Source organism: Rhyacophila brunnea, unplaced genomic scaffold (assembly GCF_057557595.1).
Source record: "Rhyacophila brunnea isolate RB1 unplaced genomic scaffold, BYU_Rbru_1.0 scaffold_6, whole genome shotgun sequence".
Taxonomy (NCBI): Eukaryota; Metazoa; Arthropoda; class Insecta; order Trichoptera; family Rhyacophilidae; genus Rhyacophila; species Rhyacophila brunnea.
Window position 1 is genome coordinate 3,115,003 of NW_028233276.1, and position 17,829 is coordinate 3,132,831.

The 17,829-nt window shown below is 33.2% G+C and overlaps 1 protein-coding gene across 1 annotated transcript; it reads left to right on the forward strand.

The window, feature by feature from the left end:
* Window positions 1-1,651: 1,651 nt before the first annotated feature.
* Window positions 1,652-12,713, forward strand: LOC147065099 (serine protease 33-like). Its single transcript, XM_085956930.1, has 6 exons — window positions 1,652-1,918; window positions 4,449-4,556; window positions 5,619-5,739; window positions 8,111-8,263; window positions 10,366-10,494; window positions 11,640-12,713. Exons 1-6 carry the CDS (start codon window positions 1,652-1,654, stop codon window positions 11,837-11,839), a joined length of 978 nt encoding a protein of 325 aa, XP_085813056.1. The 3' UTR covers window positions 11,840-12,713.
* The last annotated feature ends 5,116 nt before the right edge of the window (window positions 12,714-17,829 follow it).

Consider the following 17,829-nt stretch of genomic DNA (forward strand, 5'->3'; position numbering starts at 1 on the left):
TTCTTTTATTTTGTTAACTGTCAATTCATGGTGGAACTGCATTGTATTGTTGTTTTTATTTAATAAAACGCAATTTTTTTATATAGTACTTATTCCACTTTAATTAATATATTAGGACCGGTTTCGTCCGCCTCAGTGGGACATTTTCAACTGTTGAACGAGTTGAAAATGTCCCACTGAGGTGGACGAAACCGGTCCTAATATATTAATTAAAGTGGAATAAGTACTATATAAAAAAAATGCGTTTTATTAAATAAAAACAACAATAAAATTCATGTCTAAATAAAACACTATTCTTGTCGGTTTTACACTTTAAAGGAAACCAGCAGCAAACAAATTTTGAAAATAGCCGATATACTGGATTATTTGTTAGGTTAGGTTAGGTTTTCATTCCTGAATTCATAAATTTTGCCAAAATCAACGTGTAATATTGAATCTAATAAAATTGCAGACCGTATAGTATACGGTCATCTCTTTCCGATAGAAGTCTCACGGCACGTTGAAATGTTGTACGTACAATTTACATGTAATCGTTTATATTATTATAGTGATAAAACTAGCAGTGATCTACTACCTCTCATTGTCGTTGTTCAACTTAAATAAATGTATTATATATAACTGAAGAATACTGAGGTATTATAAATTAAACTCATGTCTTTCACCATCACAAAGAAATACTCGAATTCCCATTCATCATGAAAATGATACGTTTTGATCTCCTTTTAGGTACTCATTGCACTCATAGAAAAACTTGTATCCTACTGCGTGACGGTAGAGGGAAATTAAAGTGCACGTATTTACATATTCTCTTTCCCTCACTCCTTATTATGATGAAATTCACGCAACAATGTCACACGAGTTCCTCGTGGTTAATTTTAAAATAACGTTCAAGTAAGGAAATACAAATAGGAATAATGAATGTTCCATTTCCAAAATCGAAATTATAGTATCTGAATACCTACACACTTTTATTATTATTACAACGTTTTTATTAGGTCGTATTCTTATTTGTCCGGTGGTTGTTTATACAGTACAAATCTTGCAATCGATTTTTAACTAACTTCTCAACTAGCTAGACATTTGAAACTTTTAGAATATATCAGAACACGATGCAAATGCATTCTTTTAATACTTTTAGCCATCTTTAAGTAGAATTAAATTCATTTTCAGTTAATTCTGTTCTGTATGAAAAGTTATTTTGGAAGAAATCCGTAATCCAATCCACTAGTATTGGCTGCTAAGGGGGTGGTCTTAGCAACTAAATTATTAATATATACGTGAGTTACTATAGAAATCAATATGAAATGTCAAAATGACATTTCAGTATTCTATATTTATTCAGTATTTCTATCAAGTACGAAAAGTATATAAAAAGTTCTTTTTATCTTGTAATTATACATTTTCACGTCTCATATGAGATATGGAGACTTGCCTAATACTAGTTAATGTAATATCTTATAATATACGTCTTTTTTATTTACTGTGATTATTTTCAGTGTATTTTTTACAATTTAATTCATAAACAATACCAACATAAAAATGCAAAAATAAACAACAAAAACAACTCCATTTAATTTATCCATAAAAAGTGTCACATAAACCGGTTAGTGGTGAGTACACGTCATATTGAACTAAAACTATTTTTAACACAATGGCATTGAAGATCAAAAACATTCATTTGCTCTTCTTAATAATAGTTCAGTGTTTTATTGGTGGAACAAAACATGTGGAAGGATCCTCGAGATACCAGCATGGATATATCAACTATCAGAACCTGGCGTTTCCACTGCATCCAGCTAACGATGAGAGTGGAGTTGGTTTTGTGGAGTGTGGAACCAGAACGGTTGACTTCCAACCGACTAGAAGGGGGAAGATCGTTGGAGGAATGGAAAGCCCATACGGCGCGTTTCCATGGCAAGTGAGTTGAAATTTTGATTACATATTTTGCATAATGTACTTAGTGCTGTGGTATTGTGAGTAGGGATTGCAATACCGAATGAAAACGTCAATACCGGTTTTTCGGTATTTCTTATTGAATACCGGTATTTCTTAAACATTAAAAAAACAGAAGTAGTAGAAACTTATTAATAAGTATAGCTGTTAAAATCTTTTGAAAATATTATTTTATAACAAAAACCTACATACCTACATTTATTATTTTTAAATTATGACATTTAAAAATATATATTGATCATAATTGTAGAACTAGTGATTTTTTTACAAATAATTTGAATATATTGACAATTTTAACTAAATCCCTGAAAAGTTCATCATGTTCAAATAAATCCGGCTGCAGGAAAAGCTTCTTAAATTCAACGCTTGTACAGACATCAATAATAATTATACCTAGAATAATTGAACATTTTTGTCACGGATGTTTTCTATTTCGAAATGATATGATAATTTGTAAAATATATTTGATGAAATTTGTTTTATTATTTTTTCAACTCTGTTGGATTCACTCAATATATTCGCATTTAAGCAGCACATATAATTCATTTTCAAAAACGTAAACGAGTGTGCTTTCTAAAAACCGAATATTCCAGTATTTTGAATTTTAAAACCGGTATTACGGTATTCATCAATACTGGAATACCGGTATTGCAATCCCTAATTATGAGGGTATAAAGACATTAAAAAAAATACTGTTTTCTATAAAGATTAAACCTAAACGTATGAAACTGAAACAATCTTCTAATAATTAATATACTGATTTAATTAGTTTTAAGTGATTTCGTATTCAGACTTCTACTTTGACATTCCCCTATAATTTAAGATTCACTCAATCGGTTAGTTGCATATTATATGATTATATTATGTCCAGATGTTGCCAAAATAAGCCTTGAATATTTAAACTCATTAAATTGGATAGTGTATAATTAAATTCAACTTTAATTTAACATTTCACACCTCCCACATAATATTATCACCTTATCAAAGCAGGCATTTGAATATAAAATTTAGTTTTAAACTAACCCCTTCGTCAATTTTATGTTTTTATTTACCATTTTTTTTAAGCTGAATAATCACATAAAACATCGAGTAATTCGTAGTTTGGTTATGTTAACAACGAGACAGAGTTGAAACCAGAACACGAGCCGCCATTTTCTTGTCAATATAAAAAGGAAAAAATAAACTAATTGCTATGCATACAATCGTTCGATTCTAAAATCGAACTGCCTTCATAATTCCAAATACGGAATTGGTGTAAAGTACATTCTATTTACAGTCTAAATAATTCATTGTTAGGGTAGGTAATAGGCTATTATCACTCCGTCAACAGACTATGAACCATGATAGAACGTATTCGAGACAATATGGTTAAAAGGGGAATCTCTGATAACCAATCCGGCAAACGCGGTGAAATGCAAAATATGTCACTTACGTGTTTCTTTTCAAGGAAGGCATCCAAACTAAAATTCAACTTCCTTGAGATTCTATAAGCTGAGGATAATAATAATTGTGTAACCATTTCCAATATCTTTAACGACACCCCACGACGAATAAGTTTTTTATTCTTACGTATTTTGGATTTGGCTATTTTTGTGAGGGAATAGGAAAACTGGACGCTAGGAGAATTGGGCGCCGCACTGTCGAATGAAATAAAATATAGACGTTCGTTACGATTTTATATAGAAAGTAGACGAGAAATTTTAATCACTTAGTAGTTCTAATTTTTTTTTAACATAATGTGTTTTATTGCGGATTCAGAATTATCATGCCTGATGCTTTGTATAGAAATAAAAATAATTCTCTTCTCGTTGCAATTTAAACATATGCACAATTAAATCATTATTTACGTGTGCATATTTAAATTCTAACCGAGTATTAAAATATAATATTTTAAAAGTACCTGTAATTCACTAACGTTTATTTATTTTATAATTTCATTCGATTGCGTGGCGTCCAGTTCTCCCTAGAGTGACCCTTTTGTAAATCTAGCCATCCGAAGAGCTATTTAATTTAACTTGTTCTGTTATACCTACCTTTAAATCATTTATATTTATCAGATATAAAATCGTTACAAAGAACATTGTTTCGTTCGTTTCCTAAGTATGATCTTGATAAAATACCACGAACAATTTATATTTTAACGTGAGTTAAACAACTTTAAATGAAATTCTTCCAAATAAAACCATTAAGTCAAACAAAACAACATTTGTATAGCTTTATAATTATTAATTGTTAGGTTGTTAGCTAAATTCGCCAATAGTTAACGCATACATACTTTTCGATAATATTATATATTAAAGACAGTTAGAGCGGTTCGAGCGGTTAGAGCGAACTGAGTTTAGGTGGATGCAGATAAGTCAAGACTGAAAGTGGACACAATAAAATTTTTGTTGCGTACATGGGTGTGTCCATAGATACTCACATTAAAATCATTTCAAAATACGAAATAAATCACGCCAATAAAAGTATGTAATACGAATTTCTTTTTTTTTCAGGTGGAAATAAAAATGCTCGGGCCGGATTCTGGCAAGTTTGAGCATCACTGCGGAGGCGCGGTTATCGGTCCTAGAACTATTATTACCGCAGCTCATTGTTTTGACAAGGTGATAAACGGAATACCCATTAATTACTAATAATGTAGCATATTTAATTTAGTTGGTATATATTATAATGTACTCCGTATGTATTCAGTATATGCACGTGTGCTTTAGACTCGAATGCTATTTTGTCGTATGTAGTGTTGCCATTTTTTCTATGCTGATTAGTGATTATTATAGTACAGATGTATAAAAAAATATAGCATCTCTCTAAAAGTTATAATACATGACCATTTATCGTCTAGAATTCTTCAAAATCATAGTAATTTTTCATATTTTCGTGGAAAAAAAGTATAGTATACTATAATTACTGGGTACAGTTCGGTTATGAGGAATACAGCGGAAAACACATTTTTAAAATACCCGATATACTGGATTATTTGTTAGTTTGGGTTAGTTTAGGTTAGGTTAGGTTGGGTTAGGTTAGGTTAGTTTAGGTTAGGTTAGGTTAGGTTAGGTTAACCTAACAAATAATTCAATATATCGGGTATTTTCAAAATGTGTTTTCCGCTGTATTCCTCATAACCGAACTGTACCAATTATAGTACTTAATACGATTAGCAACATTGATATGTACAGATTTGTAGTGCTTCACGTAAGCATGGACTTAACTTCTCCACTAATTAATGTTCTGCGAACATTTAATTTAGATGTCATGAGTATAATAGAATAATTTATATTTTTTGCGTATAACTTAATAATTGACAATCGATGACAGCTGGTTCCACGATTATCGAGAACATACAGTAAACGCCGACCACTGTATCACCCATACTTGATTGGGTCGTGAACGAATAGTGAACGATCCAAAGTGACATTTCATATTCGGGGATCGGCGAGAGAATCTGGCAGTGTAACTTGGCCTTTAGATAAACTCACATACGATTGGACGACCCAAAAGATAGTCCCTATAAATGAAATATTTTTTTTTCAGCTGCCAGCTCAGAAAAGCTAATACTATTGTAAGATGTATATATTATTACATATGACTCGACAATATTATTGATACAGAGACGTCAACTTAATTATTAATTTACTGAAATTCAATTATTAAATTATTTCTTTTAGCGTCCTTTACAAGTGGAAGTATTCCGTGTAATAACCGGTGAATATCGACTAAGCGAACGCGACACACACGAGCACAGTTTCCGGATCCGGAACGTGGCGGCACATCCCGACTTCCGGAAAGGTAACCCTACCACTGAATCTAGAATATACACAAGATTCAAGAATTTTAGATTCTTATTATTGAATATCATGCATAACCTTAGAAACTCTCAGAAACATGCAGATTAGAAAATCTTTGATTGTGTATATCATTAATAACTCCCGACGCTATCTACAAATCATGTTAGTAATAGTATATAAAACATATTAATTGAAGACACAAGTGGATGAAGGTGTTATGTTACATTTTATGACAAAGTCTTTTTATTGCGTGGATGAAGGTGTTATGTACCCATCTTTCATATGGATGTATCAAACATCTTAAAATAATCATTGGTCTGGCATTACGGCAAGGGATGAAGGCACTGTGTTACTTTATCTTTTTTAGTTTTAGTTTTATTATGTTATTTTATTCAGTGGATCTAGGTGTCATGTACACGTTTTTATAAATAAATTACACATTTGAAGATTTTAACAAATGAATACGTGTATTAATTAAGGCGCTAAGTACCAAAAAAATAAAAACTGACATTTTTATAGAAAAATGTTCTACATACCAACGCCAATAACTTCAACTATAGTCTAAGTGCCTCAAGCAAGTCAAAAAAATACAGCAAAATAATTAAACCTGTCGACGTTGTAAGTCCGTTGGCGTGTTTTATTTACAATGGTGTAAGTAGCACTGCAGTGGTAAACGGCATTCAATATAAAATAGCTGACGATGGTGTGTTGACACTTGCGAGTTCTTAATACCTAAAATTATAGAAGCTGCCGTGATTGCTTCACACTGTAAAACTACATTTTTCAAAAGTTCTGCTTCATGAAATTTTACTGCAATGACTCGGTATTTTGTAACTACAGGCAATACTACTTTTTGGTACTTAGAGCCTTATTTAATACACGTGTTCAAATTATTTCTGACGTTAGTAAAATTGTGCGATCCTTAGTTACCACTTGAATACATCACTAGTAAAATTATCCTCAACTGAAAAAAATACATAAAAAAACTTTGACCTCAATTTACTCAAAACTTTGATTTTGTCACATAACTCCTTCATCCATTTGTGTCTTCAATTATATAAGGGTGTTTTAACAGATTTTTGTTATTTACGATAAATGGATGTTAACCACTTGTTCAACCTATTTGGCCCATACTCTGGGTCCAACATACTATGAAAAACAACAACACAAATCATATCAAATCACAATCACAATTTTTGTTCTAATAGTACGGCTGCGCTTTTATATATACGAAACATTAACATTTTAAAATATTATGATGCTATGCGATGCAACTTGATGTGCTGTGATGATTGATGTTCACGTATAGAATAATTGCATGTTATAATTATTTTTTTCTGACTAATAAAAATGGCGATTTATCCAAAACGGCGAATGGTCACATTAATTTAGAAATACATTAAAAAAAAAATCACTAAAAATACTCTTTATTTTACCTCGTGGAACCGTAGGGTTCCGCGGAATACCATTTTGGGAACACTATTGTAGAACATCACACTTCCCTTGGCCTTAGAGATAGGTAGGGGGTCATCCTGACCTAGGGGCCCGTTTCAGGATGTGGGGGCCATGATGCCAGACCTGGGTTTTGAGCCCGAGACCCACATTATATGCTGACGCAGTAGCCGCTATGTCATAATGTTCTGTTGGGAATAGTGGATTGTTATGAGGATCGTAAATAAGCAACGTAGTTTTAATATACGATTAACTTTATTTATATTAAACTGCATGAATATTATTATACAGATAGATTACATTTTATATGCGCCCGTTACAAATAACCGAAGAGAAGTAACTAGTATCACGCCGCACACACAGGTGCGGCGTAAGAGGGGTATCTAGAAGCGTCGCGCAGCGAGCGCTAGATGTAAACACGTACTTCTTTATTCTTATATTATTTAATTATGTTGTTATATTATTCTATTAGACGGCTATCTCTCAACATGTCTCAACATCTCAAAGCTGGTTTAAATTCCTTGTCGGAATTGGAAACACCTCCGAATCGATGCATTAAAAGATAATAGCACTCACACGATAGTGAAATATGTACATTCGAAACTCATTCAGTTCAACTTTTTTTTAAATATATAGGTTTTCAAAATTATGTAGGTTATCATGTCTTATAAAATATTAATTTATTTTCAATAATTTTATTATTAAAAATATATTTGTTATACATTTGTGCTTTTTCAGTTGTGTATTTTCATAGCCCAAAAACATAATGTCAGAAAAAACATGTAACCATACTCTAGTTATCTATTGACAGTATGTAAGTAGGTGGGCACAATTTTTTTATATTCTTATATTAAAATACTATAATAAATATATACAAATGCATATTTACCGAATTTTAATCGTACATCTTCTTATTACAGATGGCCCTCACAGCAACGACATAGCCGTAGTGTCTATCGGCGCAGGACCGGAAGGCATTCCTTTCTCATCTCACGTGAGGCCGATATGCCTTCCGAGTAGAGAACCTCCTTCATCAGGAGCATGTTCAGTCACTGGATGGGGAACTCTTAACGGTTTGTTTTACCAAAATATTCTAATAAGTATTAAATCCCGCGAATTTTACGTCCGTCAATATAATTCATGCCTCCTATATATCGCGGGTCAAAAATATAATATAGTGTAGTATTTTTTTTCAGTACTTAGATACTTTTCTCCAGAGCATGGATTCAGTGAAATAATAGCTAACTTCAATCTTCAGCTAGATACTCATTGGTGGGTCTAGGACGATTTGGCACCGGACATCTGGCCGCCACGGAATTCGAAAATAAATAGACGTTAGGTACTTATAGGTACTATAAAAAAAATATTCAATATTATTATTTATACTTCAATGATTATATTATGATTTAATAGTCGATAAGAATGTAAATATGCAGACGTAAACAATGATTTAATCGTGCATATGTTTAAGTTCCAACGAAAAAAAAGTTTTTTATTTAATATAAAGCCTTAGGCATGGTAATTCTCAATCCGCGATAAAGAATACATTATGTTAAGAGTAAAATGAATTCAAACTACTAAGTAGTAGATAGAAACTGATTAAAATACCTTGTCTACACGTGTCTACGACAGTGCGGCGTCCAATTGTCCGGAGGCCAGTCGTCCCATTCCTTCATTGGTCGTATAGCTAACGCCCTATGCGTATTTGTGGTAAACACTCTGGGAATGGCCTATGTACCAAAAGGAAAGAGATATCAATGTTGATCCAACTAGCTATTGGATCAATCTTACCATATTTCATACCAATTTTACGACAAACAAGCTCTTATTTGGCATGACAACTTTTATTTCCTTTTTCTACTTTGTATCACGACTAGCTTAAAAATTAATTCATTAGACATACTTGAATGCGTGGAAATCTAAATATTGGGTAGTTGCTCCTTAGACATCTCCAGATGTATGACCAACTACAGATGCTTCTTATCACCTTGTATCCCTCGGTATATGCCCGATTATGATAATATAGTAGAGGAAAAGTTGATTGACGAACTTTTTGACGAATAAGTCCATTATCAATCAACTTCAGATTTGAGACACACTCTCATCGGTTTACCTGTGGCGAACTCTACATTTTTTGGTCATATAACCCGCGGAGGAAATAGAAGGTCGATAGGACGAGGAAGAGCACCTTTCTTATGGACAGACGCAATCAAAAATGTCACTGCTTTTCCACTGAAACAGAAGAATGCAACTAACCTATGCAGAAAGTTTCCCGATAGCCAATTCATCTGGGTACCTAGTATCTTCTTGGTCGTTCACTTTAAAATATTTCACCTTAAAATATCATCATCTTCTTAGCGAGAAATACTTTCCACTCCTCTCGATCAGCGCTCGAAATGATAAAGTTTACGAACCGGAGCGCTCGACAATTTTATGAAAATATTTACATAGGTATCAAATTTTATGTTTATTTTATAAAAATAAGTGTGTTAGATTTTTTGTTGTGTAGCCTATCTAGCTCAAACGGTCAAATTATTTTTTCCACGAGACGGAGTGATAATTTTACCCAGTTCACGAACCGGAACGGCGCTCCGGTGCACTCCAGTCCATTTCGAGCCCTGCTCTCGATCATATGCTTCTCAAAACAAACCACCAGTCTCTCCAGGTTATTCGCGTAGCGCCGAACAACATGTCCAAAATAATGCAGAATGCGTCTCAAACATAATTGTTGTCGTGAGCCGTTCATTTATTTTAAAAATACGAAGCATTCGGCGCCAATACCATATTTTGAAGACAAGTAATCAATTACCTTCCATCCCTTTGCCCTCAGGGCCCATGACTCGTACACCGTACAAAAATATGGAGAACATTAATTTTTAAACACAAGCATCATTTTAGTGACAATTGAAATTCCCCGATCCTTCCATAATATAGTGGTAAGACGTGTAATCTCATTTTTTGCAATCTATATGTGCCTTCATATCTTTGCTTCACATCCTCCTTTTCCACTAATTATCGATCTTAGAAACACAAACTCATCCACTGTTACTAGGTTTTGGACTATACTTGTTGATTGTAGAAGGTTAGCCCGATCGATAACCATTAGCTAAAGTTGTGAATATTTTTTTTAATTATTTATAAAATAACATATTGATAGAGTGAAAAATCTTTCCAGAAAATGTAGAAACTCTTGCACCTGTTCTCCGAGTGGCTGCAGTTCCATTGGTAGACCATGAGACTTGCAAGATGCTCGGAATATACGGAGGACGACAGCAAAAGATATTGGACACGATGATTTGTGCAGGTACTGATCAATTTTGAATTACATTTTGTAATATTAATAAATTTCACAAATTAGATGTATTATGTTGCTGTTGTTTAAATTCACCATCGATAAACCAATAGATTAGCTGTTATAAACAGATCCAGAAGAGAACAATTGAAGCATTCGCCTTAACTTCCTGTGTATGGGTTATATTATAGTATGCTCTACCTCCAACGGTCTAATCTTATCATCTGCTCGCCAAAACAGTTAGGTGGAAGGCGGATCTTAAACAACGAAATGCGACGTCGTCCTTTGCTACGCTTACCGTTGATTTTTCCTTGGATGATAAGTTGGGGAATTATGTATTTTGTCCTCTTATAATATGGCAGAGATACCGTAATTTTCAGGTTTTAATACTACGCAGAACTTTTCTATACTTTATCAGAACGTCAACATTTTATCACCCGATCAGTCCAAGGAATTTTGAGGATGCGTTTATTCAACCACAGCAGGTTCAAAGCCCATACATCCTTACCATAAAACTAAGGTTATATGGCTGTGGAAAAAAGAACAGGCCTGGAGTGTACACCAATGTCCATGCTTACTCACGGAGAATTACGAATATTATTAACTCGAAATGAATACATTACAATTTAATAAATGTGTATTTGGAAAATATTGCTTGCATTCATTTAAGAAATTAATAATTATGAAACACAGATTTTCGCATGATTTTAGATTTTTGTTACAATTTGTTTAAAATATTTTTTTTTCTATGAGGGATCCTAATTTGTTCTGCAAGTAGAGTAGCGAATGGTATAATCCGCCCCTGCCTATTCTATACACAAGACTGCTATTGGCAGCTATCGAGTGTAGTTTTTCATATGTTTGTATCGAAGTATTATAATTGTTACAATAAGTTAGCCGTCTAAACAGTGAAAACTGTCTCGCTCTAAAATTTACCGCAGTCAAGAGAGGTGCTGTTAAAACATAGCATTTATTGTAACAATTACAACTAATTTACTTGTTGTTACAATAAGTGCTAATACTTAGATACAAAAATATGAAAACCTACCCTCGATAGCTTTCTATAGCGGCCAGTAGCAGTCTTGTGTATAGAATAGATGCGCAATACGCCTCAATTTAAGTTAGTTTATTTTATTGTGTTTTATTCGTTATTTCAGGATTCCTCCAAGGTGGAATTGACGCGTGCGGTGGAGACTCTGGTGGTCCTCTGGCATGTACGCGAGATGGAAGATTCGAGCTGACCGGTCTCGTATCTTGGGGTGACGGCTGTGGAAAGAAGAACAGACCTGGAGTGTACACCAAGGTCCATGCCTACTCACAGTGGATTAGGAATACAATGACTCGTATGGGAGATTGAGGGTTCAAGAGAGTATTTTAGTGATTTAATTAAAAATATCGACCGAATGTGATAGATAAAAATTAGAGTTTAAGGGTGATCGTAATGGTTCTGCCTGCGAATTTGAGCAATGCTATTTCTGTAGTAAGGTATCAAAACACGATATGTCCGTTTTTCTAAACTGTTCAGGTGATTTTAAACTTCGTAATAAATGTTATTGAAACAATGGAAATATTATCACATATTGACACTTATTTCTCCCGACCTAGATATGCCATATTTTGATATCTTGATCTCAATAAGAAGTCTAAAGGAATACATAACTCAATTTGCCAAAAAAAACAGACATATCATGTTTTACCATCATACCACAGGTTTAATATACTTACTTTATTGATATCTATTTTCATTTTAAATAATCAACTCGTATTTTAAAAAGATTTCTTATTTGTTTTATTTAAAAATAAATCTACAATTAAAAAAGACTAAGTATATAAAATGTGCGTATTTTGGAAGTCAGATTTTTATTAGTAGATACATACATCGACAGACTATATTTTCAAAGTGAACTTATTCCACTACTTGAATGCAGTTATGAATGCCAGAATTTAAAGAATAAAATTTTGAACAAGTATATTTTGTATAGAAGAACTTAATAGCATTCAATCCAGTAGAAAAAATCAACTACAAAATCACTGTTAGTTACAAAAGTAACTTATTCCAATACCAAAAACATAATAATATTATATTATAACATCAACACCGTAAACAGTTTTTTGGCATTTGCCAAAAATGTGGTGAAGTGGAATAAGTTCACTTTGAAAATACACCCCTCAATTATTACTATGAATATGTTTGACAATACAATGTAGTCTAATAAGTCCTTAAGGATGTAACAAACCGATTTTTGAAAATTTCATAATTTTAACGTATGTTTTCTAATTAAAAAAAGACACCGATTAAACTAGTAAATATACTCATGTTATACTTATACCTTGAAATATTTTTTATCTATATCAATTCGAGTTTTGGTATAGGTACTTATCGCATCAAAGCTCGATTCGATATAAATAAAAAAAATAAGTTATAAGTACACATTTTCATATTTTTTTATATAAAAATTTAATTTTTTAAATTCAAAAATAAGTTAAACCGAGAATTATGCAAAAATTGTTTTGTCACCTTCTAGAGAGAACTTGAATACGTGTATTAATTAAGGCGCTAAGTACCAAAATAATAAAAACTGACATTTTTATAGAAAAATGTTCTACATACCAACGCCATTAATTTCAACTATAGTCTAAGTGCCTCAAGCAAGTCAAAAAAATACAGCAAAATAATTAAACCGGTCGACGTTGTAAGTCCGTTGGCGTGTTTTATTCATAATGGTGTAAGTAGCACTGCAGTGGTAAACGGCATTCAATATAAAATAGCTGACGATGGTGTGTTGACACTTGCGAGTTCTTAATACCTAAAATTATAGAAGCTGCCGTGATTGCTTCACATTGTAAAACTACATTTTTCAAAAGGTCTGCTTCATGAAATTTTACTGCAATGACTCGTTATTTTGTAACTACAGGCAATACTACTTTTTGGTACTTAGAGCCTTATTTAATACACGTATTCACTTATCAAACTACATTTATTTTCAACGATGAAAATATTGATTATGAAATACGGTGTACTAAATTAGAATAATAATCCAACTTTCACAGAATGCACATTTTATCGGTACATAGTGCAGTTTATTTAAAAAAAAATATATACTTATATAATATATTTTATTGTTCTTATATGCGCATTGAGAATTTAAAGTTAAATATATCGGTATTAATAATATTATCTATCAATTTGAATTTTTGCTAAAAATGGTACACTCACCCTTAATTAAATTATCTAATTGTTATTATTTTGTATATACATAGTAATGTACCGACTAACAGTTGGAGGACAGTAAATAGAGCGAGAAAGTTACATGAAGTCATGCTGTACCAATGTGGTTTGTGATAGCCCTATGCTCGACTTAGAGAGAAATATACAAGAAAAAGTTTTATATCATTTAATATCATTAATGTCTGAAAATGCTAAAAGACAAAATGATTATAAAGTTAATGGAAGTATATAAAATGTGTTATTTTTCTTCTGAATGTATTATCATCAGCTGGGTTACATATAAATATAACGTATTACATGTCGCTGTATCAAAGTTCACCGTAAGCTATCATACCGGAAAGAGATGGACGTGTAGAATTGAGATCAAAAACTGATGCATCAGTACATCTGCATTTTTGTCGCGATAATACTATTGTCGACAATAACTCTACGCGTGAGTGGCCATCATTACTGCAATATACGAATTAATTATTCTTTTTAGCTGACCTGTAATATAATATGTCATTTTTTTCTTTTATGTTAACCTGTAGGTACCTACTTACATTATAAATTGTATTAATTGTAGGTATTATATTATAGGCGTATTCAATACAACTAAAGCCATCAACGATCAAACATTAATATGATAAATTGTATTTAAAAATCCCCGCTTTGTCATATTGGGAAAACTAAAACAGTTGATGAAAAATGTGTTTTATAATTTAATATTATTTTAGATAGGACGTGACAATGTTTTATCACGTTTTATGTTTTTCCCTTAGATATATTGTTAGATAGTATTATCATAGTTACCAGTAGGTATATCTAATCAATAATCATATTTTTTTTTGTATTACATAATAATATTATATAATTATATTTATTTAAATACATTTACGACTTACATTAAGTATATTATATTGTATGAAAATAAAAAGACTGTTAACATAACAATATTATAATTTATGAGTTCCTAAAATGTCGTAATAGTAATATTTTTTGTTTTTAATTTACTATTATAAATAGGTAACTAATTCGTTAGTATTGTCAATCTGTAAATATTTTACAACACACCAATAAATAAAATATTTCCCAAAAATAAATATTACATAATAATTTTATTTTATTGTTTACGATCTTTTTTCCTGATGCCACCAAGCGTACTTTTCCATAAGCTTTTTATACTACCAAATTATAATCACCTAGGACCTAGGTACTAAATAAAATATTATTATCATTTTCAACTCTTCGTTAAATTAATGTAATTAGCAACAATTTTTTTATACAGTTTAACTTGTTTATTATGTTTCACAGACAGATAAAAAAATATAAGTACTTATTCATTTATTTGTAGGTAGTTTTTCTTTATAAAATAATAAGTAAAGACTGAAAAAAATATCTGTTTTACCGACATTTTATTTGTGTATAATTAAATCAATACTTTCTTTAACAGATGTCTCTGTAGTGTATAATGCAATGTTTCCGATTTGAAATAATTTAAGCCTAAAATAATTATATTAGGAATTTTTATTAACTCTTATTTCCACGAATTTAGCCCTTATTAAAATTCTTTGACATACAAAATTCGACGTTTTATCAATAGATATTTAGCGACTACAGTCAGCTTTGGTGGAATTTGAATAGTTTCCGAACGTCTCAGAAATTTCCGTTTGTTGACCATCGCAAACACGGAGAGGGGTGGAGGGGGTTCGGGTCCGGACCCAAACCCACAAAAGGAAAAAACAGTTTTTTTTTAGACAGATTACTTCGTCAGGACTTCATGACTGAAGATCGTGACCCGAATGATTTGGCTGTCGAACAGCCTGGCCCCACTCCTATCGGCATTCTACGACACGCAAGACCTATGGCCTCTGGACGAAACGTGGCACTAATAAATTGGTGCATATATATGGCATCCAATGTGAGGCATCTAGACATCGCAGATGACATAAATGGGCATTAACGATCCTAATAATTATGACGACCGATAAGCTACGCGCATTCGATAATCACTTGCGGATGGGACAGCTCACAATCAGGGTCCTAAATGGACTGCAGCGCACCGGAGCACCGTTCCGGTTCATAACATTCTTATTTCTATAAATTACTCATAAAATTAGATAAAAAGGTTAATATTTTCATAAAATTATCGAGCGCTCCGTTTCGTAAAATTTTCCATTTCAAGCGCTGCTCACCGGAAGTTATACTTGCAGGCCATATGTTTATCGCTAGATTTAAAGATTAAAGTACTGAGTGTCTGGGTATAGGGAATGTATCCCGAATAGTGCAGCAATGACGCTATGGTAAATGTGGAAGTAAGTGGCACCTGCTATATTTTCTTAACTCTGCCCCTGTCGCCGGCTAAAAATGAATTAAAAAATATTATGAATATTGCTAGCTAACTACTTGGTGTTAAAAAGCGGAATTTAAACGCGGACAAGACGTGAGAAATTCACACATAACCGATTGACAATTAAATAATAGGTACATAGATACAATATGAGGCCTGTCACCATGGGCCCCACAAGGGGGGGGGGGCGACAAGGCACTAGCCTGGGGGCCCGGGCTTAGGGGGCAATGGCGTGGGGGTCGACCAGTTAAGTGGGATATACAGACACTACACATTTGGTCTAACAGTAATCAAAGTCGTCTACAGCGCTGTTTTACTAGACAATATTAACATTTTAAAATATATGGCTGTGCGATGTAATAATTTGATGAGGTATGATTGATATACTTACTTACTTATCGTGTCCGGGATCACACCGCTCCTTTCCAAAACGTTGCAGCGGAGACCGCCCTGTCATTGGCCTTCAACAGGTCAGATAGGCCTTCGATATTAACTGAAACTGCCACAATGGTTGGTCCTGAAAAGGACCTTTTATTTGGTTTTGTTTTCATTTTGTTGATGATATTTTGTGATTCCGGTGTTGAAAGGATTGGCCGGCTGTTGGTCTGCCATTTCCAGGGGACGCCCAATTGCGGTGAATATGTTTTTGGTTAGGTACTGTGGCAATCTTCGTGGAGGTTCCTTTCATGTCCCCCATGATTAATATAATTAAATGCTAATACACGTGTAGAATTTTATTGTATAATGTGTGTTTCCTGGCTAATACAAATGACTATTTGTCCAATATAACGAATGGTCGCATGTTACTTGACTACCATAAAAGAGGGTTGAAATCATGATATGATTTCGAGTGCCAACAACTCAATGCTTAAAGTGGATATACTAAAAAATAGAAAAGAAATGCTAAAAGCACATGGAACACCCTTAATTATATCTAGCGGAACCATGGGGTTCCGCGAAATATCATTTGGGGAACTCTACTGTATCACATCAAATTGCCCTTAATCTTGGCGATAGGTAGAGGCCCCGCCAAACATCCTGGCCTGGGGGCCCGCTTTTAAATGTGGGGGGCATGCCTGTCACTAATTCTAAGCGATAGTGCCCATAGAACGCGTCGAGCGGGCGAAGTCCGCGTATGAAGCGTTTATTCATAACCATAATCACACGTCTCGTGCCGCGCATTACCCTTCACCTATGTAATAAGCGGCCCAAGCAGCAAAAAATAATTATTATTACAGCGCCTCTCATAACAAAGCAATAAAAATATTATATTATTTCGGGGCTTGTAATTAATATTTACGATGACATTATTCAACCAGCGATAAATTGGACACGCAATAAAATTAAACAATGATTCTCTGTTATTAAATAATTGCTTTTCGCCCGTCGATCGACGACGCCTCGAGCAGCGTGATTTTGGTAGCCGTGTTCAATGAATGGACTTCTTTGTATTTTCATTAAATCGTATCGCCGAGAAGCGAAAAACGGTGACTCATGAGGCAGGCGGGACACAAGGCATCGTCAAGTCCAGTGTGCGCTGGCGTATTTGATTACGTTGTATTTTCGATGATTTACGCGCCACTTGTAGAAATTTTGCGCGAGCGCCGCACTCGCTGCGTCAATGGGCTTTATGCCTAAGAAGTATAAAACACAACAAACAGCGCCATTTACTTTACCTACGTCAACAAAACACATGCCATAAGCGCCTAGTTACCAGCTACTATAATGAAACTACGACAATATTTATTCAATTTAATAGACGTAAATCCAAACACAATTCAAACGATAA

Coding starts and splice junctions, on each gene's coding strand:
- LOC147065099 (XM_085956930.1), top strand. CDS start 1,652: ATGGCATTGAAGATCAAAAACATTCATTTGCTCTTCTTAATAATAGTT. Junction 1,919..4,448: donor ACGGCGCGTTTCCATGGCAA/GTGAGTTGAAAT, acceptor TTTTTTTTTCAG/GTGGAAATAAAAATGCTCGG. Junction 5,740..8,110: donor ACATCCCGACTTCCGGAAAG/GTAACCCTACCA, acceptor TTCTTATTACAG/ATGGCCCTCACAGCAACGAC.